At 43.3% G+C, this 23,048-nt stretch overlaps 1 protein-coding gene across 2 annotated transcripts in view; it reads right to left on the reverse strand.

The window, feature by feature from the left end:
* ACSL6 (acyl-CoA synthetase long chain family member 6) overlaps positions 1-22,779 on the reverse strand; it is a 176,528-nt gene extending 153,749 nt beyond the window's left edge. The window contains exon 1 of one of the 2 annotated variants that reach the window (XM_066591136.1): positions 22,707-22,779. In XM_066591136.1, coding sequence (XP_066447233.1) covers positions 22,707-22,779 — 73 coding nt within the window. The remainder of the gene's footprint in view (positions 1-22,706) is intronic. The other variant, XM_066591137.1, reaches the window with a different exon arrangement.
* Between the last annotated feature and the right edge of the window lie 269 nt (positions 22,780-23,048).

Raw genomic sequence — 23,048 nt, forward strand, 5'->3', positions numbered from 1 at the left:
AGTGGGGGGTACGGGTGCATATTGTCTTCACCGGAAGTTAGGGGTGGAGACATGGGTGAGGTGGGTTGAGATGCAGGTGACGCCCACAGCTGCTGATTGGCTGTCGCCACTGCCCTGCCATCTATGGATCTTGGCACCCACCTCCTCGCCGCTGCTGTCACAGTTGCTGCAAAAGTTTCCTTCCATACCCCACTGCTGTTACTGTTTGGACCCTGCTCCCGCTGGCAAACCCTGAGACCAGTCAGGAGTCCAGTGAGAGGCGACCCAGGATGCACAGAGGGGATGCTGGGCTACATCCATGCAGCCATAGTGACAGTGCCGCCGCTTTCAGTGGCGCTGCAGGAGCACCAGAGTGCAGCGCCGGGGACACTGTCATCGCAGGAGGCATGACGGCACACAGGAGGTGAGTGACAGCAGTGGAGGACCGGAGCACAGCACCGGGGTGGGAGCGACAGCAGCGGGGTGATGAGTGACAGCAGTGGAAGACTGGAGCACAGCGCTGGAGAGACTGTCAGCGACATCGGCGGGATGGTGAGTGACAGCAGCAGGGAGGGCAATTTCTACAAGCACACCTAACAGTAACCCTCACCCTAACCCCCCACCTACCGCAAAATACTGCCACAGCTACTCCTTCAACCCACCCTAACCCTAACCCTCCTGGCACGGCAAACCTCAGGCCCCTCACTGCTACTGCTGTCAGTGTAACCCAACCCCCAACACTAACCCTAACCCTCCAGGCAGCCAATCAGGACCTTCGGGGCATAAACAGGGCAGATACAGTGCATCAGTATGTCTCCACCCAGACTTCTGGTGGAGACAAGATGCACCAGCACCGCAATGGGATTTGGGTAATTCAGCTACGCTGTGCCAAGCAGGGATGGCTCACAAATATACAAGCTAGAATTTGTTACCTTCTGTTCTTACATATCGTGCCTCTTAGGGACTGCAGCTTATTTAGTTGGCGGTGCTTTTTTGTTAATTTAAAACAAAAAGCCAATCTGGCCACAAATTATCTGCAGGCTTTATGCTGCTAGAAGTGGTTTTTCTGCAAACTAAAGCCTGGCAGAGGTGCAGCAACCATTCAGGCTACCACCCAACCTTCTCATCTGTGATGTGCCTATACGGTGGAATTCCACATTGCATATGTTGCAGTGGCTAAGCCAGCAGCAGAGTGCGATCATGGAGATCAAGATGGTGTATGCCATTTGCAGGTGCTGTATGGAAGTTGGTCATTTGATACCTGTGGTTTGGTGGCAGGTCAAAGACGAAAATTCTATTTTAGCCTGCTTTGAGAAACTGACCAAAATGGTCAGTCCTGATAACACACTGATCAATTATGACCATCCCTGTTGTCTACCTGCTGTAAAAGATGCTACAGGGCCTCAGGGACAATGACTGGTTGTCACAGAAAAAGGAAGGGATACCCATCTCCCAACTGTCTGGCCAGTCTGCCATTACTTAACACTGCAGGGAGAGTGGCTTTGGCCAAGAAATTGGGGCGTCTTCTCCAACATGTTTCTCCACCTATAGGAGAAGTATAGAGGAAAAAGAAGATAAGAATAAGAAGGGGGGGGGGGGGATAATATAGGTCGAGAGGCAAGAGAGGGGGCTACACATAATTCCTTCCATCTATCACTAACCTCAGCTATTCCATGTGGATGGCGGGAACAGTAGGAGGACACTCTTAGGCCTTCGATCAACATTGCAGGAAAATAGGCTGAACTGGAAGGACATAAGTCTTTTTTCAGCCTAAAATACTATGTTACTGTGTTAGGTAAATATTCATATTAACGTGAAATGAATGGGTTAAATGATTTATAAAAAGGTGTGAAGGACAGTAACATTCTTAAAGGGGTTTTCTGGGCATTTACTATTGATGACCAATCCTTAGAATAGGTCATCAATAGTTGATAGTCTGCCGCTCAGGATCCTGGGTGATCATCTGATTCTCCGACCTGCTATTAGTGCAGTTGAGCCAAACGTTCACATTGGGGTTGAAGCTGGAAAGGAAATGAAAGTCATTGCTCCCATTGAAACACTTCTGGCTCCTACCCCAATACAGATGTCTGGCTCAGCTGCACAGACAGCGGGCCCGAGAATCAGCTGATCAGTCAGGAATCCAAGAGGCAGGCGATCACTGATCAGATATTGATGACTTATTCTGAGAATAGGTTATCAATAGTTAGTGCCTGTAAAACCTCTTTAAAGGGACTCTGTCAGCACTTTTGACGATGAGGGAACCTGTCACCTATGGAGCCCCTTAAATCGATCCACAGCAGCATATACGAGTGCCAAACAGATGTAGAAAAAAACTCCTTAATTCCTCTATAGAGATGGTGCTCCTAGTGGAGGTGACAGGGAGCCAGGTGATGCACTTTTTTATACTCACCTGCTCCCTGGTTCCTGCACCATCACCTGCCAAAGATTGCGCTGCACTAAATTCGGACTCTTCACAGATTGCTGTGAGCATGCTCTCTCATACAAGGCTATTAAGCTGCTCTACAGTCTCCTGATTGGAAAATCTCTTTAGTTACCAGAACTATTATTATATTATTACTCTCTACTCAGGATTATGCACCTAAGGTGCACTAATATGAGGCTTGAGGTACTAAATCTCATTTTCCTATATTCAGTTTCATAAGACACTAACAACTAAGGTATCAGCTAGAAAGCCGTAACACTCAGAAAATCCATGTAATGGGGAACACACTGTACAAATACCATATAGCTCTTAGAGCATATGACTGTAATATGCCTCTGTCGCTTGTGTGAGTACCGTGACTCCTTCAGTCAGCTGATCAATGGGGGTGTCATGAGTTGGAACCCCATTAATCTGGTATTGATGGCCTATCCTAAGGAAGTCTTAGAAATCCTCTTTAAGAAATAAAATGGCTAAATAAAAATATACTATCTCAGACAAGCACTTTAAAGGGGTGTTCCATCTTGGCCAGACACAGCTGATCGTTAGGTTACAGAGTTGCCAGAATGGCGGAAATAGCCAAGCTTGGGTGAACTACGCTCTTTATGTATTCCCATAGAATTCGATGGGAGTTACTCAAATGAGGTAACACAGCTATCAACGCCGCATCCATAGATGTTGAGTTATAAGAACAGCATAGCTTGCTGTACTATGCTGTTTATGTGAATCACATTAACTTCTATGGAAGTTAAAGAAACAGCACAGTGCAGGACACTTGGCTATTTCTGTCTCCCCAACCACCCCAGACTGTTGTATTCAGGGTGGCCCTAACTCATGATATATTCCAGTGCCAGAGTTGGGATTGCAATAATCAGACTTTTACGGCATATCTGATGAATATACCATGAAAGTATGAGACAGGAGTATCTTTCTAAGAGTGGAGATAACTGTTGCCACCTTGTATCTCGGCTATCGTATTACCCAGTATAATTACAATGACAAATAACGTTTTTTTCTGACGTTCCCCTTTAAAGGGGTTGTCTAGTTGCAAACTATTATTTGGCCTATCCACAGGATAGGCCATCGATAGTAGATTGCTGGGGCTCCACTGCCCAGGACCCCTACCAATCAGCTGTTTTCTGGGCCAGCATGCTTGCGCACGGAGCTGATTTCCGCAGGAAGCAGAGAGCTCTGTCCCCACTGCAGTGGCCAGGCTTGGTATTGCAGGCCAAGTTCCTATTCTCTTCAATGAAAACTTTGCCTGCAATACCAAGTCTGATCACTGCAATGTGAATGGAGCTGTCTGCTTGCTACAGAAATCAGCTCAGTGCACAAGCACACTGACCCAGAAGACAGCTGACCTCTACAGATTCTTGGCAGTGGATCCCCACTGATCTGCTATGGATAGCCTATCCTGTGGATAGGCTCATCAATAGTTGACAACTGAACAGTCCCTTTAATGTGAGCACAATGGTTTATCTGAACACTTTGTCAGGAGCTGCAGTGTCTTTTCGGCTACTGTCTTTCTAAATTTCACTGTAGTCCTACATACTGGACTAAATATCCCATAATATATGTTGCTATGTACTTAGGCATACAGATCAGGACGGATATTGAGAAAAACAATATTTAGAGCTCAGCTGCTGTAGCTCTTTGCATTTGGTGGCATAAAATGCACATAGACTTTATACATTCTTTCACATTGACTGAAGCCGCTATAACTATGTACAGTACATCAATTAATAGATGTACGGCTTCCATTATTATAGTTTTACCTGCTGGGAGTGTTCTTCACCCACACAACGCAGCTCCATTCAAGCTATACAAGATTCATATCCACTAAGCTAAAGTAAGTATAGATAGTCTAGAATAACGTCAGCATATCCTCCCAGAAACATAGGGTCATATATGGAAATAGTGCAAATAGGAACGCCGGTGTAGCTATAGCAACACATCTAATTATTTCGCTCATTTTCCAGGTGAGGGCTTGGAAATAAAAACATGTTGCTATGGTTGGCCCCACTATATTTTACATATCTAGTCTAGTCGTCACATAGTGGCACCGATGCCATCAGTTCCTTGAAAGAAGTGAAAAAACCCTATTGCAGAATTTTTTTTCTTGAAAGAATTAAGGAACCATCGTATAGCAAAAAACCAACATAAATAACCATATTAATGAGAAACAATAAGACAACCATACCAGAAATATCCATACACTGTATTTTTCTACTAGCCTACTTACAGGGTTATTTCTATCTCAGACATTTATAACATAGCCTCAGGATATGCCGTAATGTCTTAGAGTAGTAGTCCCACGTCCATCCTACCTGATGAGGTTGCCACCAGCCGCTGCATATAGACAGAAAAATAATGGAGAGCCCTCTCCATTCTGTTCTTTGGGAGTTCATGGAACAGTTTGTGAGCTGCAACCTCTGCATTCCTTCTCTGGCTGCCCGATAGAGGGCTCACCAGGTGAGAGGGAGGTTGGCTGCCCAAAAGAGAATTCACCAGGGAAAAGAGGGGTTGGCTGCCCGATAGAGGGCTCACGAGATGAGAGAGGGGTTGGCTGCCCAATAGAGGGGTCACCAGGTGAGAGAGCGGTTGACTGCCCAAGAGAGGGCTCACCAGGTGAGAGAGGGGTTGGCTGCCCAATAGAGGGCTCACCAGGTGAGAGAGGGGTTGGCTGCCTGATAGAGGGCTAACGAGGTGAGAGAGGGGTTGGCTGCCCGATAGAGGGCTCACAATGTGAGAGAGGGGTTGACTGCCCGATAGAGGGCTCACCAGGTGAGAGAGGGATTGACTGCCAGATAGAGCGCTCACCAGGTGAGAGAGGGGTTGGCAAACCCCAGGTTCTCTACATAGGTAAGGGAGGACCTGTGTATATTTTTATTTTTCCAGTGACATATTCCTATAAGGGCTTGTTTTTTGGGGGATAAGTTGTATTTTCCAGTGTTATCATTTAACGTACGATATATTGCATTGGAAGACTAAGGCCTTCAGGGGGTTTGATTTGTGGAAACCGTGCGTCCCGCGAGAGATCTGCAAATCAAGCCGCCCATAGGGAAGCATGGGTGTCCGCAAATTAACTTAAGCATGCAGATTTGTTTTGCGGACCTTTTGGTCCAGAAAATCAATAGCAGCATGCTCCATTTTTGTGTGGATCCTGCAAGAAAGCTGGAGATTTAAAAAAATAAAAAATCGTACTGCGCATGTCCGATGGCAAGCCGTGAGGACCATGTGCAGTATAGCGAACCCAGTTGATTGTCTGGGGTCAGTTGCTCGATCAGCTGAGCGGGTGCATGCTGTGAGCGCCGCAATAACACAGAGGTCGGAGCAGAAGCCTCTGCGCTGACCTCCATGAAGTGGCCGTCGCTTGTAATTGCAGGCACGGCTCTCATTGAAATCAGTAGGAGCCCGGCCTACAGTTACAAGCGCAGGCCACAACATGGGAGGTCAGTGCAAAGACTTCCGCTCAAAATACACAGAGATCGGAGCAGATGCCTCCTCGCCGACCTCCTTACAGTGATTTCAATGAGAGCTGTGCCTGCAGTTACAAGTGCCAGCCACTTCATGGAGGTCGGCACGGAGGCTTCTGCTCCGACCTCTGTGTTACTGTGGCGCTGACTGCATGTGCCCGTTGAGCTGATCGGTCGGGGGCCCGAGCCACGGACCCCAGCAGATGATTTTTTGATGACCTATCCCAATCATAGGTCATCAATAGTATTTCCCCGGAAACCCCCTTTAAGAATTTCTAAATGGGGTGAAATGGGAAAGAAATGCAATTCCACCAGTTTACGAGGGGGGGGGGGGGGGGGGGGGGAGGGATATCTGTTGTTATGGTGTTCATGGTGCACTATAAAAGGCATGTGATCTTTATTATGTGCATCAATATAATTGCAGAGAAACCAAATTTATATTTTTGTTAGAAAAACTTTATTTTTTGTTTTTAAATTGTTTTCTTCAGCACCTTTTCAACATATAATGTTTTTATTATACCATGAATGAGACTGCATGAGGGCTCATTTTTTTCGGGGGTGTACTGTAGTTTTTATTAGTACCATTTTGGGGTATATATGAGCTCTTTTTGCTCAATTTGTTTCTTTTTTGGAGACAGGGTGACAAAATAGGCGCAGTTCTGTCTTTGTGTATCTTTTTTCTGACAGCGTTTAGCACGTTGGATTAATAATGTGATATTTTAGTAAATTGGACCTCTATGAATGCAGTGATATCAATTTTTGCGCTTTTATTTTTTTATGCGACGACTCAGAAAAAGGTTTCTTCAACTTTCAGTATTTTTTATTTTTGTAGTAATTAAAAACTCTTCATTTTACTTATTTTTTTTAATCCTCATAGGTTACTTGAACTTACATTATACTATATTACAGGCTGCCTATTAAAAACATGCCACAGGCATGTCTTAATTGCAGCCTTGGGGGCCATTAAAAAGGTCCCATGCTGCCATGACACACAGATGGCTCCCATGTGATCTTATTTCGGCAGGGCCATTCGGAACATTTAAATCCAGATCAATTGGGAGATTTAAATGCCGCTGTCAGAAATAAGAGTTGCATTTAAAGGGCTAATAGCTGCGATCGATGTTATCTTGTGGCCTTGTCAAGGACAGCTGATACCCCCGGTGTATAAAGCGGGATCGCCTACTGAGTCCACTGCAAACATAGCATATGCTGTACACATTTATATAATGTACGTCCTAACAGCATGGGGCATATGCAGTTAGGGTATATATAGCCATATGACAGATAGGAAGGGGTTAATAAAGCATCTATCTCCCACTTGTACTTTGGTGCAGCAGCAATTTTCTAAATCTGAAAGGAGGTTTCAAAAATTCCTATAAATTCCCTGGTGTGCAGAAACTTCTTGAACTAGAAGATGTGCTTCTCAACCACTGCTCACCTAGAAAGGCCTAATTCACACAACCGTATTTATGCCGGTAATTAGCCGCCTAAAGAAATCGCCCAAAAATTGCGATCATCTGAAGCATTGGATTTCAATGTACTCATTCAGATTAGCGATTTTTGGGTGTGTAGAAAAATCACGTTGGGAAAAATAGCACATCAGCAACCAACATGGTCACCGATTTTATATGCCACGTCAAAAGATAGGTCTTGCCTAGAGATGAGCGAGTATACTCGGTAAAGGCAATTGCTCGAGTGAGCATTGCCTTTATCGAGTACCTGCCCGCTCGAGACTGAAGGTTCGGGTGCCGGCGCAGGGTGAGCGGTGAGTAGCGGCAGTCAGCAGGAGGGAGCGGGGGGGGGGGGGGGGGGGGGAGAGAGAGATCTCCCCTCCGTTCCGCTCCGCTCTCTCCCGCAGCTCCCTGCCGGCACCTGAACCTTTTGCCTCGAGCGGGCAGGTACTCGCTAAAGGCAATGCTCGCTCGAGCAATTGCCTTTAGCGAGTATACTCGCTCATCTCTAGTCTTGCCCTATCTTTTGCCAAAATATGCAAGAAGCTCCCATAGACTTCTGTGAGAGCAGAAAAAAGGGAGGGAGAGGGAGTTTCCCTGCGTACAGTGCTGCAAAAGGAAGACAGCTCGTGCTAATTAAGCGTTATTGGTCATTCTGAGCATTTTGCAGCGATCAATAGTTTTCTTCCCCATAGCGTATTTTTTTGCCAATATGCAGCAGCCGTACCTGTGTGAATGATATAAAACACGCCAGTTAAAGATCGGAATTTGATCGCGACAATTCTTCATTCATGCAATTATCCGGCGCGTACGGACGAATGTATTAACGTATACCATCATGTGAATAAGGCCCAAGGATGAGTAATCGCCCTAATTCCAGGCAAATTGCACACATCAATATCTTTTTGCTTGAACTGTAAAGACCTCCCCCTGTTAGGACGGCTTCAGACGGATGTATGTACAAATACGCTCCAGCGCCACATATTTGCGCAGTGAATGATGTGCATATTGGCGGATAGTACTGTACTTTTTGTGCACACAGCGCCTGTTCACATCACCCCATCCCTGATTTAAAAGGCTGTTTAGTCTAATGAGGTCCAGATATGTTCTTTTTTCACTGAATTGCACTGCGTATTGTGCATTTGTGTGCGCATTTGCACACTAACCTAGCCCTCTATGAGGCCACGGGAAAATAGAACAGGTCCTATAAAACATTAATGTAAACAAACCCATTGAAAACAACGGGTTCTATCTACTGCATATTGCAGGTGCAAATCTTGGAACTGCAATTAAGCGCGCAAATATGGCCTAACGTGCCAGCCAGTTGTGCTAAACAGATGTATCATATGCTTCATTATGGTAAAAGTGATCAATTCAGTGGAATTTTCCCCATTGTTCCCATTACACTGTTGATACATTTCCACAATATTCATGTCTAGAGGACTTTAGGCAGGGCTGCTAGGTCTATCTGCAGGTACGGTATGTGTCTGCACTTTGCACTACTTATTCCGAGTGTTGGTAAAATGTCAATCCCTCAAAAGTTTTGACCTTATACCCAAATTAAACAATTTGAGTATTTGTTAGAGTTTAACTGGAGTTAAGGAGCTCAGAAGATTAGCTCTGTCCAAGGTGCTAAAGGCGCTTGTGACTGCATGAGGCACATCATCTATAGGACCTGCAGTCGCTCCAACTTTACATGCTGTTTCCACTACCGTTATTCTGAAAACTGCTTGGTGACTACTAAATATTATGAATAAGTAAATGTATGTCTTTACAACTCATTACAGACCGATAGATATGACAGATAGCTATGTATCTATGTCATATCTGTCTATCCATCTATCAGATAGACATGATATAGATATAAGATAGATAATCTATATCATATCTATCTATATCATATTAATCCATGTCATATCTATCTATAGATAGATAGATATAGATCTATGTAATATCTGTTTATAAATGGCTTTTTGCAACTTTTTAAGGTTTTTTTTATTATTATTTTTTTATCGTTGCATTCAAAGACCCCTGGCATTTTTCTCTTTTTGTCAACAGTGCTATATGAGGGGGTTTTTTTGCGGGATAAGCTGTACTTTTTAATGGTACCACCTTGATACATATAACAATTTGATCAGTTTCTATTCTAGTTTTTTGTATGGCAAGGTAGGCAAAATTAGCTATTTTCGCCATGTTTTTTGCAATTTTTTTTTCATGACAGGCACCACACAGGTTAAATGATATACTACCTTTTTTTCTCTGGGTCATTATGAACACAGCGATACCAGACTTGTGATTATTTTTTTTACATAGTAAAAGGGAAAATGTGGGGTTTTGACGTTTTCATTTATTTTTTTACTTTTTATCCCACCAGGGAACTTGATTATCATCACATGTGAGTGTTGTTATAATACTTCAATATAGCAGTGTACTATAAAGCCCATGAAGCTCACCCAGAAGCTGAGCCTCATAGGCCATCGTAGCTAGCAAAACCAGGGACCATATTCAAGACTCTGAGTGTTATACCAACCTATTGGGATTCCGCAATATAATAGCAGGGGTCCAATGGGTGGCAGAGAAAGTCCCTCCCTCTGTCAGTCTTTTCCATGTCGCGGTCACATTGACCAACGCATGTAAAGGATTGAACAGCAGGGATCTGAGGTTTCACCGGTCCCCACTGTTTGTAGAAGTGCCAGATTGTAATCCTACAGCCATACACTCACTCCTTCGGGCATAGGAGACCCATGTCAGGGTTCTGATGCAGTTCTGTAAAAAGGCGATTACATCAGTATAAAACCCCTTAAAGGGGTTGTCCCGCGGCAGCAAGTGGGTCTATACACTTCTGTATGGCCATAATAATGCACTTTGTAATGTACATTGTGCATTAATTATGAGCCATACAGAAGTTATAAAAAGTTTTATACTTACCTGCTCCGTTGCTAGCGTCCTCGTCTCCATGGTGCCGACTAATTTTCGCCCTCCGATGGCCAAATTAGCCGCGCTTGCGCAGTCCGGGTCTTCTTATCTTCTCAATGGGGCTCCGTGTAGCTCCGTGTAGCTCCGCCCCGTCACGTGCCGATTCCAGCCAATCAGGAGGCTGGAATCGGCAATGGACCGCACAGAAGCCCTGCGGTCCACGGAGACAGAGGATCCCGGCGGCCATCTTCAGCAGGTAAGTATGAAGACGCCGGACCGCCGGGATTCAGGTAAGCGCTGTGCGGGTTGTTTTTTTGACCCCTGCATCGGGGTTGTCTCGCGCCGAACGGGGGGGGGGGGGTTAAAAAAAAACAAAAACCCGTTTCGGCGCGGGACAACCCCTTTAACGGTCGCTGTACAAAGACATATGGGTGGTCGTTAAGGGATTAAAATAAATTGCATATGATGACCTTGTGCGATTTAATGTGTACAAACACAATGAAAATATGTGAAAGTTCTGTCTAATGTGATTAATTATACTGTTGTTCTCATTTTGTAGAGGGAATTTTTAGCTCTATCACATAGAAAACTGGCTACGACTCCCATCCATTGCTACCAGTTATTACTCCTCCAGGGGGGCAGTATCGCTGTAGTAGAGTAATGGTGTGGCACTATTAGCATACTGAAGAGAAAGCATAAAAAAAACACAAAATCCATCTACATGCAATTACATGTGCTTCTGCTATGTTATTTTGTAGTTTGGTAATGGTGCTAAACCATACTGCCCTATTCGAACACATCCGCAGTCAGCTTTAGGCATACCTGAACTCATGCTAGGGCCCACAGGGCTTGGTGGTTGTATGGTGATCTAGTTAGACACTCTATAAGCTTAGCAAAGGCCTAATGTAGCTTTATCTGCCCATGGCCCAAATATACCTGGAGTCAGCATGCATATGGATATACAACACATTTGTATTGAATGGTCACAAATCAGTTATAGTATAGGTTTCATAGTTGATGCTACCCTTAGGACGGCTTCACACTGCGTGCCACCTGCATGGGGCAGTTGCACGGCACGCGGCAAGTACGTACTGTCATTCCCATCAATCGCCATGTCTGTATGTGTGCGTAATATGCACCGATATAGAGCATGCTGCAGTCTTTATTGCATACGTTTTTCACACAATATGTCTGAGCGGCAACATGGGACCCCGTGGCATATTGATACAGAGTATTATGCACAAACCCTGCATGCATAATATGCTGTAACCTGTGAAGGAGCCCTTATACTGTGCATTACCTAAATGTGTAAACAGCAATTTGCTACTATACATTTATTGTTGGAACCTTTCCTTCATGACCCTAGGGCTGCCTGTCCACGGGTGATAATTCATTGCGTTACTCGCGGTGATAATCCGGCCGCGGGTAACGCAGTGAACACTTTCCATGGCGTTGCTATTGAAAGCACTGCCCCTTGTCCAGGAGCGGAGAATCATAGCGATTCTCCGCTCGCGGGATTCAATTCGCGGCATGCTGCGATTTGCAGCGATTCTCTGAGGTGAGCCTATCTGTCAGATAGGCTAACTGCAGAGACCTGACAGCTCTCCCCCTGTTCCCCTGCAGCGTGGACAGGCCGTGGACAGGGGGTCTAATAAAAGAGCAGGCTAATAGCAGCACCTCGTGACTCTCAATGTAATGCATCATAATGGGAGTACAGTAAAATCTCTACTAGCATTGACATCTACTAAGTCCGATTTCGAATAAGGATGTTATTTTAGCCAAAATTTAGTTTCTAGTAATATTGGTTGCCTATAATTACACCGGCATGTGCCGGCCCATGTGACCTTGCTGCTGAACCCACGTGATCTCCTGCTCAGCGTATGCTCCTTCTGCTGCTAATGCAACCCACCCTTCTCCATCATCGGCGATGGGTAATACACTAGTACAGTACAGTACAGTACAATAGTACTCCAATATAACAGCACAGAGAACACAGTGATAATGCTGAGGACAGATAATGATGTCACCTGCAGTCCTATGAAACACCACAGAGAACACAGTGATAACACTGAGGACAGATGATGTGCTGTAATACAGCAGATGTCACCTGCAGTCCTATGTAACACCACAGAGAACACAGTGATAACGCTGAGGACAGATAATGATGTCACCTGCAGTCCTACGTAACACCACAGAGAACACAGTGATAACGCTGAGGAAAGATGATTTACTGTAGTACAGCAGATGTCACCCGCAGTCCTATGTAACAGCACAGAGAACACAGTGATAACGCTGAGGACAGATGATGTACTGTAATACAGCAGATGTCACCTGCAGTCATGTGTAACACCACAGAGAACACAGTGATAATGCTGAGGATAGATGATGTAGTAGATGTGACCTGCAGGTCTATGTAACACCACAGATAACACATTTATTCTTTACAGTAGTCCTTTATATTCATTTATTGTTATTGTTTTTGGTATTAAAGACCATATGTATTCTCCATTAAATCTGGTTTGGTGTGTTTTTTTTGGAATGTCTAGAACAAATTAATTGGATTTACATTGATTCCTATGGAAATAATTACCTTGAGTAGCAACGTTTTCCGGTAAAGCCGATTGCTTTTGGACAGATTACCAACGTTAGTAGAGGTTTTACTGTCTTTATTTATATATAAAAGTTTATATTCAACCCACCATTACACATCTCATTTACAGCCAGAACTTACCAGTTACAGGACTCTGGTGACACCTATGGCATTTACTCGGCCTATCCATAGAAAAGTGGCTTTGTGACTTGTAATGTGATGCAAAGCGGAGAAGAAGCAGATGTGTGCGGCTCGTTTTCAATTGATTTATTTTTCGCCTGCTTGTGTTTAATCTTTAATAATTGTATATTTGATGTTTCTAATGCTTAGTACCTATGGTGAATCTTCTTATATTATAAAGAGCCTTTGACAGTAGTACAAAATGTTATTTTTCCCAGCAAGAGAAACAAAGTAATCTTATAGATATGATAGCTTTTAATGGCTGACAAATAGAAATTACATTACAGAGAGCTTTACAGGCTTTCTTACCTTTTTTGTAAGGGTTTCAATAAGTTATTGTAAGCCTGAGGTAGAGGCCAAGGAGCCTTGAAAGCTTGCTGTAAGATAATTCATTTTATTACAAAGTTAATGCATACTTCTTAACAGGGGAAAGTGTATAATGGACCTAAAAATAAAGTGATTGTAGATTTGTTTTTGTCTGTGTTGTTTCTTCGTGCATTGTTCTTTTTCAGCTAAAACCATGGCCAATATATAAAGCTAGATGAGGACAGCAGTGATGCTGATGTCTTCTCATAGTGACCTATTAATGTATCATATATGTAATCCACACATGGTCCCCTAAGGTAATAGTTGCTGGCACATGAATGCTCCCACGAAGCATGATTTTGCAGCATTAGTTAAATTTGTGTACCTACGGTATGTCTTCTTCTGCAGGCATCTTACAGTCAGCCTGCAATGATACTGGGTTGGAAAAGACTATTCTGCATTACTACTGATACAGATTGTATTATGAGTTTCCGAACTTTCCTACAAGTCCTATGAAATAGATCATGGGGCAGTCAGTTGCTTCTCTGTCTTCACAGGCTGGTAGGAATTGGACTGCACAACAATGTAAGTCATATTGTGAAGAGAGGCTTTGATTTGTGGAGAGCGCGTTCTGATTCATTTTGGACATGAATAAATGACAGGGCATTGCTTATAGGGGGCTGCCTACAGCCACGCTGTTCCCTCGGCAGCAGATTACGTGTACGGCCTACACTGACCTAAAATAGCCTGCAATAAATGAACTTAAGGTCATTCTTTTTTCATGCTTTCTCCACATGGCCTTAATCCCCACTAATCGTCTTTATTTATTATAGGATGTCATATGCAGTTATCCCCGTAGTGCCATCCTCTCAGAATATGAGAGTACAGCCAAGACTTGGCAGATTTTATGATTTGTACTAAAGTGCAACTATTTGTGATCAATTCGAACGGTAAATGAATCCCAGCATGCTACAGTCACTATGTCTTAATAATGAGAAGCCTTTGTTTACCCTCTGAGTATGCACTAATCTATGCCCTTCTGATATGATACAGCAGCTAATCTAATTTATACAGCCCCATGCTGTGCACAAAGCACGGCCCAAAATGATGACATGCAGAGAACCGAATTCCAAGTAGGGATAAAGATGTTGTAATTTCAGTAAAAGCTGGATTATCTTGATGAAGCACCAAGATGACATCACATTGTGACTAGCCTGAATGTCGAGTAAAGAGGACCAATAACCATGATCACTGCGATTATCATTGTGTTCCGGTACCTTTTTGTGGTCTACGGCACTGGCGTAACTATAGGGAATGCGGTTGCACCCGCGCCCAGGAGCCTTAGGGGTTCCATAAGGCCTCTCTTCTCCATATAGGGAGCCCAGTACTATGAATAAAGCATTATAGTTGGGGGCCCTGTTACAGATTTTGTATTGGGGCCCAGAAGCTTTGATGGGATCAGTGATCTCTAGCGGCTATTAGAAAACACTGACATGCGCTCACCTTCCATTTGGTGTATAGATAAAAGACCCAATTCATCTCGTATTAGATAAAAAGACTTAAACAGAGTCCATGATGTTTACATGTATGCAAAATCTGTGGTCTCATAAAATGCAAAGGTCCAAACCGAGGTGAGCCCAGGTAGTTGACTAGAATCTCAGTGAATCTGCGAGGACCATTTACTACTAAGGTCACATAGACACCCATATGTGTTCTGTCCGACCTCCATGGACACTGCACATTGCATGTTCTGTATGGGGGAGTGCGTGCAACGTGTTTCGAAGCAATACAATACTTCTTTCATGTATATTGTATACAGTATGCTCCCAGCAATACTAAAGAAGAATTGTATTGCTTCGAAACGCGTTGCATCTTCTGAACTGGTTTTATCAAATAAAAACTGATATTCTTATGACAAAGACATGTGTATCTGCATATACATCTAAGGGTTGTGCCTTATTCCCACTTTTTTCTTGACCAACCTCACTACAGAGCCATAAATCCTGACCATGGGCTGGTGTGGGGTGGTCTGAGATCCTGGGAGACCCTGACTGGAGGAAGCCTGGAAACCCAGACCAAAGACTGAAGCCAGGCTATGCTGATGCCTAGAGAAGCCGGAGACTGGAGCAGCCACTCTGTAGGCCGAGCATGGTGAGGCAATTGGATCTGGATGGCATGTGCCAGTGTGGGACGGTCCAATCGCCAAGAGAACCCATGAGTTAGGCTCAACCTCAATAAGGTGTGCATACCTTAAAGACTTTAGTGGTTTGCAGGCCTGCAGTAATTTGAGGGGTTCAGGTTTGTTAGTGACAGCTAGGAATGTGTTGCCTGTGAGGATAGGCATTGTTGAGTAATGAGGTGTGTTATGAGGGTGCAGCAAATCACCTGACATAGAGAGAAGAGATGGTGTAGAGGGGTAGTCTGTCGCATCGTGTGCAGATACGTAACTCCTTTGGGGTGGTATAGGTTGGGGTTACAGGTAGGGAGGTAGATTTAGGTAGGTGCGTTCTGTGAAGACCTGTGAAGACCTGAGTGAATGTCAGGTAATTTGCTGTTGCCAGGCCAAAGAGGTGATGTAAGACGATGTACCCATGTATGAGACTCCTATGGAGTGATGAACTAAACTTAAGTAAAGTTGGTTCATTTTTGCAAAAAAATGCTGCCTCTACCTCCGTCTGTCACTGCCACGCCATAATACCACCCATTCTGCCACAGTTCTACTTTTGTTCATGAAGAGGACATGAAGCCCTCAGTGACTATAAATGTGGCATTGACAAAGGATTCCACCTTTGCCACAAATCGGTTTGTGAAAATCTGCTTTGGGCGACTGCAAGCGCTATTATTGTAAAGTAGAAGCAGCTAGGAGTCCCAACAGTGCAGCTATGCAGCGCTATGACACACTGAGGCTGCTCTCACACATACTTTCATAAAACGCTGCATTTTACCGCAATTGCGTTTTAGAACCCATTTTACAGCATTTGACAGCGTTTTTTGACACACCCTATCACTGTGGTGGCTGATGAGGTGCATTAAAAAGCGCAAAAACGTGCGAAAATAGAGCAGCCAGTGCTCAGAAATCGTGGTGCTACAAAACATCACGTTCGAGTAATGGTCTGCGAGACCCCATTAAAATCAATGGTGGTGTTGTACCACGGTTAGCATGGTGTTCAGGATACCCCTCTAATCGCAGTAAAAAGTGTCCTATGTGAGAACGGCCTAGCTCCCAGAGCAGTATAGCCGAGTGCTGTAGTGTGTGCCATGTAAATATCACCCATTCTCTATTGAATTACTCATCGCGAAGTTCCAAACTGCCTCTTGAAGTGACATCATCAGCACAAGAGACGCACATTCGGAGCTTGTATGGGACATAATCCTCGCATATTTCAGTGAATTTGAGGTTGAATTTAAGGATAGATATTAGAGTGTTGTTGTTAAAGGGAACCTGTCAGGTCCCCATAAGCTGTCCAGGCTGCAGACAGCAGGGGATAGTGATAGACACACTGAATTCAGAGGTTTGTGACTTATACCTATCAGTTTAGTGGTTTTGCAAATCTAACATGTGAACCCTTGCAGGGCTGGACTGGAGAGGAGTCCAATGAAACTCACAATTATTTTTTTATATATACACTCCTCCTGCCGTCTTCCTCCCTTCAGATGCTGATTGACAGATGCTTCTGTATGCACAGTAACACAAAAGGTTCTACCAATCAGCATCTGGAGGGAGGAAGACAGGGAGGTGGGTGCATATATGAATATGCATGAGCTTCATTGGACTCTCCAGTCTGGCCCTGCAAGGTTTCAAAAGTAAGATTTGCAAAGTCACTAAACCAATCAGTATAAGTGACAGACCTCTGAAATCAGCATGCCTATCACTATACGCACATGCTCGTAGCTCAGGCAGCTTAGGGTACTTGACAGGGTCCCTTTAATGGTATATATTCTGAACAGAGACTTGAGTACAAGTGGTGATGACCACAAAGGTCTGTTCTCGATTCTATTCTTTTTTCATATACAGAAAGTCCCTTACTTGCAAACGTCTGAGTTACGAACGTCACAAGATACAAACAACCTGTCCTGCAGTATGATGTAATGCTATAGCATTACATCATACTGTGCAGCGATTGGACAGGCTTCTATCAAGCCATGCCATAGGCAAGGCTTGATAGGCACTCGGCATAGGCAGCCTTGGAGGCTTTCAGAAGGCCCCCAGCTGCCATGGCAACTGCACGGCATCCCGCAATCTTATCGCGGAGGCCATACGGGACCCCCAAATGTCGGGTGAAGGCTGTTTCTTACAGTTCATCGGAACTGTTATTGTTTTAATTGCCACCGTCAATTCTGTAAGAAACAGCCTGCACTCAACGTTGTATGGAGCGGGATCCACCTACGATCTCCCTCCATACAAGCATTTGTTCGGACATATGAACAAAATGCACTTACGAGCAGGCTCCTGGAACTGAACTTGTTCGTAAGTAGGGGACTATCTGTGTTTGTAAGTGACATAGGTTTAATGAGTAAGGTCTGTTTGCTGATGACACAAGAGTGTGTAATAGGGTTGATACTCCTGGTGGTGTATGTAACATGGAAACCAATTTAGTTTTACTAGATAAATGGTCAAAATGCAGTTCAATGTCACTAATTGTAAAATAATGCACTTGGGAGCAGGAATCTGAGTATTGTCAGTAGTTCTGTGTTATTCAGTTTCAAAATAAGTCAACAGTTCGGTCAGATAGCAGGAATGCTTATCAGCAAAGTAAGGTGTAAGCAGTAGAAAGAGGGAGATTGTGATCCTGCGGCATAGAGCTTTAGTGAGGCCATGCAATGCCCCTGATCTGCTGAAAGGTCAGATACTGACTCATAGGGTAATTACATGCCAATTAGTTGTGATATGGAGGATTATTCCATTACTCATTGGCATGACTTTTTCTCAGGGAGCATTATATGGTCTATGTAATACTCCCTACAGCTTTCTGGTGCTCTTTCCTGAGGTGCTCTCTACAAAGAGAAACATTACCCCCCAATAACATTCCCTACACCCAAACTCACAATGAGGAACAAGAAAGCCCAAAACAGCGGTCTGTGCATGGATATTCTGCTTTGGCTCACATCCCTAGTCATGTTGCTAGGCTTGTTGAAAGGTTTGATATTGACTCATAGGATAGCTACCTTCCAATAGGTGGCACTGTATAGGGTACTATATACTGTATATGATAAGTTACTCATTTGTATGACTATTCTAAAGCAAAAGGATCCTATAATATGCCTTACTATTATCGGTCTGTCACATAGACAATATGCTCTATTAGGATCATGACAACCTAAGATTTGAAGTTGCACCAATAACTTCCCCAGTCTTGTCTAATGCTACATTTTATTGTATATACATTGTATGTAATGCAATTAATGCAATTAGTTCATGTGGGAAATACTATAGTAGTGGTACTGTTCCTCCCTATATCACATTACATTATTTACAGCATGCTAATATTTTGCGTTGCAATGTTAGCACTAGCAGATTGTCATCTTCTATTCATCAGCAAGCCCATAAATCAGAGAAATTAATTTCACTGGCAAAGTAAAAATGTTTGAATATACTTACAAATCAAATACCCGCTGCGTTAGCATATGTAAAGGTTAATAATGAATAGTCTATTTATCTACTCCTCTCCTTTCTATGCCTGGTGGATACAATGTTTCTTCTTCAATATCTATTAGAATTGGCATATTAAGGGATAAGGGAAGGTGAGCTCTTCTGGAACTAAACAGCCACAGTAAAAATGATGTGGAGAGCAGAAAGCGTGCATCAAGCAAATCTTTATGTCCTTATACGCCATTGCTGACCTAAGCAAAACCTGCTGACTCGCTCTCACTGTTTGGTTATTTTACATTTTTATGTAATTTAGATAAGCTCCACAACCAGACAGACCGAAGAGTATTGAAAAGGCATACGTAATGATGGAGCAGTGAGGGCAAGATGGGGGTAAGAAACACAATCTCACTAATGGAGACCTTAAATCAGCACTCTTCATTCATTAAGATAGTGCAGCACGTAGGCAACATGGCAACAGGACCCACGGGTATCATATACAGATTTTCTTGCATTCGTGGTGACTACATTTAAGCTGAAGGTCTAAAAAAAGCTAAATCTGTGTAACCTATGAAAATATACTATATTTATCTCTTGAAATGCCTTCAACCTTGTCTTCAACCTCCAAAACAATTGCATGCGATTGTATTTAGCATCTATATATAACACATCTTTGCATCGGTTTAGAAATTTATCATAGATGTAATCAGTAAAGAATTAACGGAATTCTCCAAAGATGGCTCCTGAAGTCAGTATTCAGATAGTTCAAAAATAAGGCAAATGGTAACTTCATTCTACATGTACAAACGATTGCACAAAGCAGCAGCATGCTGTTTGTTCAGCAGCACATAAAAGTGGAAAGCTTGTAGCTTCTTGCAGAAGTAGCAACATGGAGCTGCTGATGGTTTCCTATAATATATACAGGGTTTACTTCTTACTCCTGATCCAAGATGCTACCTAGTGCATTGCAGGAAATGCTCTCATAAAGACTTGTTATCCTGGTAGAGGAATCTCTCTTTGCCATGTACATTCTAGCTCATATGTTCCTCCTTTAAATGGGGTCAAAAATAATTTCTTGTCTTGACTACCATGACTAATGGGATTACTGTGAGCCACCTCCTATGAGCAGGGTTTATATGCTCAAACAATAGGTCTTTGAGAAATCAGTAAATGAAACACTGTGTATAGTTTTGATAATTGCTACAAAGAAATGAGGAAAATTCCCCTTTATGACTTTATTAACATGTAACTATGATTCTTAAAGGGTTTTATCCATGTAAAGCTTAATAATTGTGTAATAAAACGTTATACAGCATGTTTCAGTCCTTCACCATTCAAGAACATTGGTTGCTGTCAATGAATTGTAACATCCTTACAGAAAAACTAAATGGGTTGTTTCATGAGAGACAACCCCTTTCATATTGAAGCCACTGTGACCAGACATTGCCCTTGCAGCGGTACTACATGGCAACCAGGAAGATGAATGACCATCCCCAATCAAGCCTGCCAGAGAATATATTAAGCTGTGTTCTCATGTACAGGTACCGGCTTGAGGCCGAGACTCCGTCCAGCTGCAGTTGCCAATAAAAAAGCAATCTTACCAATAAGGTCGCAAGATCGCATGGCTATTGGCAAGCCAGTATCTGAATATGAGAACACAGCCTTAATGGTGTCTCCATGCTGTAGGTATCACATATGATCTACCACTTATTGTTGGGCTATACCTGTACTTACCATTTAATTCCAAAAGGAAGGACAGGTGCAGCATGGTAATTAGTGTTCATTGCCCGTGGTTGGGATGCACCATATATAAGCACACCTAAAGCGGCTATGCAAATATTTAATGTCAATCCTTATCCAAAAGATAGGGCTAACCTTCTGATCCTGAAGGTGCTTAAATGAATGGAGTGATGGCCATGAATGTGCACTACTGCTGCATTCATTTTAAGGGAACTACTGGAGATAGCCAAGTTCTAGTGCTCAACTATCTCCAGCATTCCCATTGAAATGAATGGAGCAGCATCACATACGCTTGATCAGAGCTCCATTCACACAGGGGGACATAGATGTCCTGTCGTTATGAGCGTAGGAGTACCTTATCTCGTGGTTAGGGGATTACTTTAAATGTGGCGCAAGCCCTTTTAATCTGTATTTACAAGTATTTTTCTTTGCAAATATTGACTTATACTACTGGAAACATAAAGATAGGTAAACAATATTCTGCCACTTACAATGTGTATTTAATGCTGTGTTTACAAATAATACACACTGCCCAGCTTAACCTGTTGTCGTCCAGTTTCAGCAAGCATAAAAATGTGCAGTCGGCCTTTGAGGACAAACTATTGTACCAGCAGGTCTGAGAACAGGCTGTAGTGCTCACTGCTGCCTCTTCAATCTGCTGAATGGTGGGGGTCCCGAGCGGTGGACCCCCACTGATCAGATAATGAGGACCTATCCTGAGAATAGGTCATCAATGTTAAGAGTGCCGGAAACCCCCTTTAACCCATCTAGGTCTTTTCTCAGAGAAGTTTTTAATACATGATTAAACCTGATAAGCAGCGTATTAGTCAAGCATCCCCCAGCAAGGGTACTAAATATGCTGCTTAAAAGAGGCTTAGTTAAAGCCCAACTCCAATCAACACCTCAAAATTCAGATATATTCCTCTCCCCTCAAAAGCCAACTCGCAGAAGTCCAGAAATTATGAGCAGCTATGATATTGGGTGCTAACACTTCACAGCTGATTTGGTTGTACTTGTGAATAATTGAGAGACATCTAGCAAGTCAAGATAAGGTTTTGCCTACCACTGTTCTGTCAGTGTGGGCAAGAAAACCACCAGCGACCATATTCAATCTCTCATATTACAGCCAGGCACATGCCACATGATGGCCCTGCAGAAGAATACCTGGGAGTAGTATCCTGGATATGACATTGGGGACAGGGGTTGTGCTATTGGACTTAACTGCAGTAATACCTTAATTCCTAGTGCTGCACGGATTCAGAAAGACACTTTGATATTGACATACTGTATACAATTATAAAGATCCGGTGTTGTGCTATATCAAAGACACAGGATATATTTCGGCATCCCGAATACTGCATGCCCTATCCCTCCACCTGCAGTACTAAGCACATGAGCCAATGATGCTGCTATACATGCCACTAAAATACTGTAACAAGCTCAATGACAAAACTAGGGTACATAGCTAGAATGAAACGATGAAAGGTGGAATATTACTTTTATGACACAGGAGAATGTCATCACCCTGCGGTTCCTTGCAGTTAGTTAGAAATGTATGCTGCTGCCCATGATTTATAGATTTGTAAAAGGACTGCAAATAAACCTACTGCATCGGCAGAAAAAAAAAAAAACTCTAATAGGTTAAATAATACATTCAGATACATTGCTGAATTTTTTATTGATTTTTCTGTTGGATGCACTGTAACAACTCAGCGGGTAAAGATAACTCCCATTCAGCCCTATAGAAAGCCCAGCTAATACAATATTACAAAGCATCATACCGATTGCTAAGCTCATCTCTTCCCTTGATCCCTATGTGTGTATATATATGTATATATATATATATATATATATATATATATATATATATATATATGGAAGGATGCACTTAGAATCAGTATAGAACATTCCACTATACATCTCTGCAGGTAGTCATTAAACAGTTTAGGCATCATTTACAGCACTCCCAGGAAGAATAAGCTTACATTAGGCAGGGGAGCATGCACTCATTAAGGAGGACCAGCATTATGCAGGCTCTTACCCATTAGCAGCCAGATGGAGCCACCAGACACTATGAGGAATGTAAGCATGTCTCCTTGTGCCGGCTGCAACATGGACCACTCAAGCTGGAGAGGGGGGAGCACCGCAGCAGTCACTGCAGTGAGCAGCAGGCGGGACCACACATTACAGCGTATGCAGTAGGGCAGTATTTTTAGCTTCCCTTCTTCTGGGACCTCCTGCTTCCTTGTAGCAGAATGATGCTGCTTCCCACCTCATCGCCCCTCCTGCTGCAGTGATCCAGCCAGCACGTGTATTGTGCACGGCAGTAACCTCAAGTGCTGGATGCTCTATCTCAGCTATATATGTCCCAGCGATGAGGACT

The sequence above is a fragment of the Eleutherodactylus coqui genome, chromosome 2, assembly GCF_035609145.1.
Source record: "Eleutherodactylus coqui strain aEleCoq1 chromosome 2, aEleCoq1.hap1, whole genome shotgun sequence".
Lineage (NCBI taxonomy): Eukaryota > Metazoa > Chordata > Amphibia > Anura > Eleutherodactylidae > Eleutherodactylus > Eleutherodactylus coqui.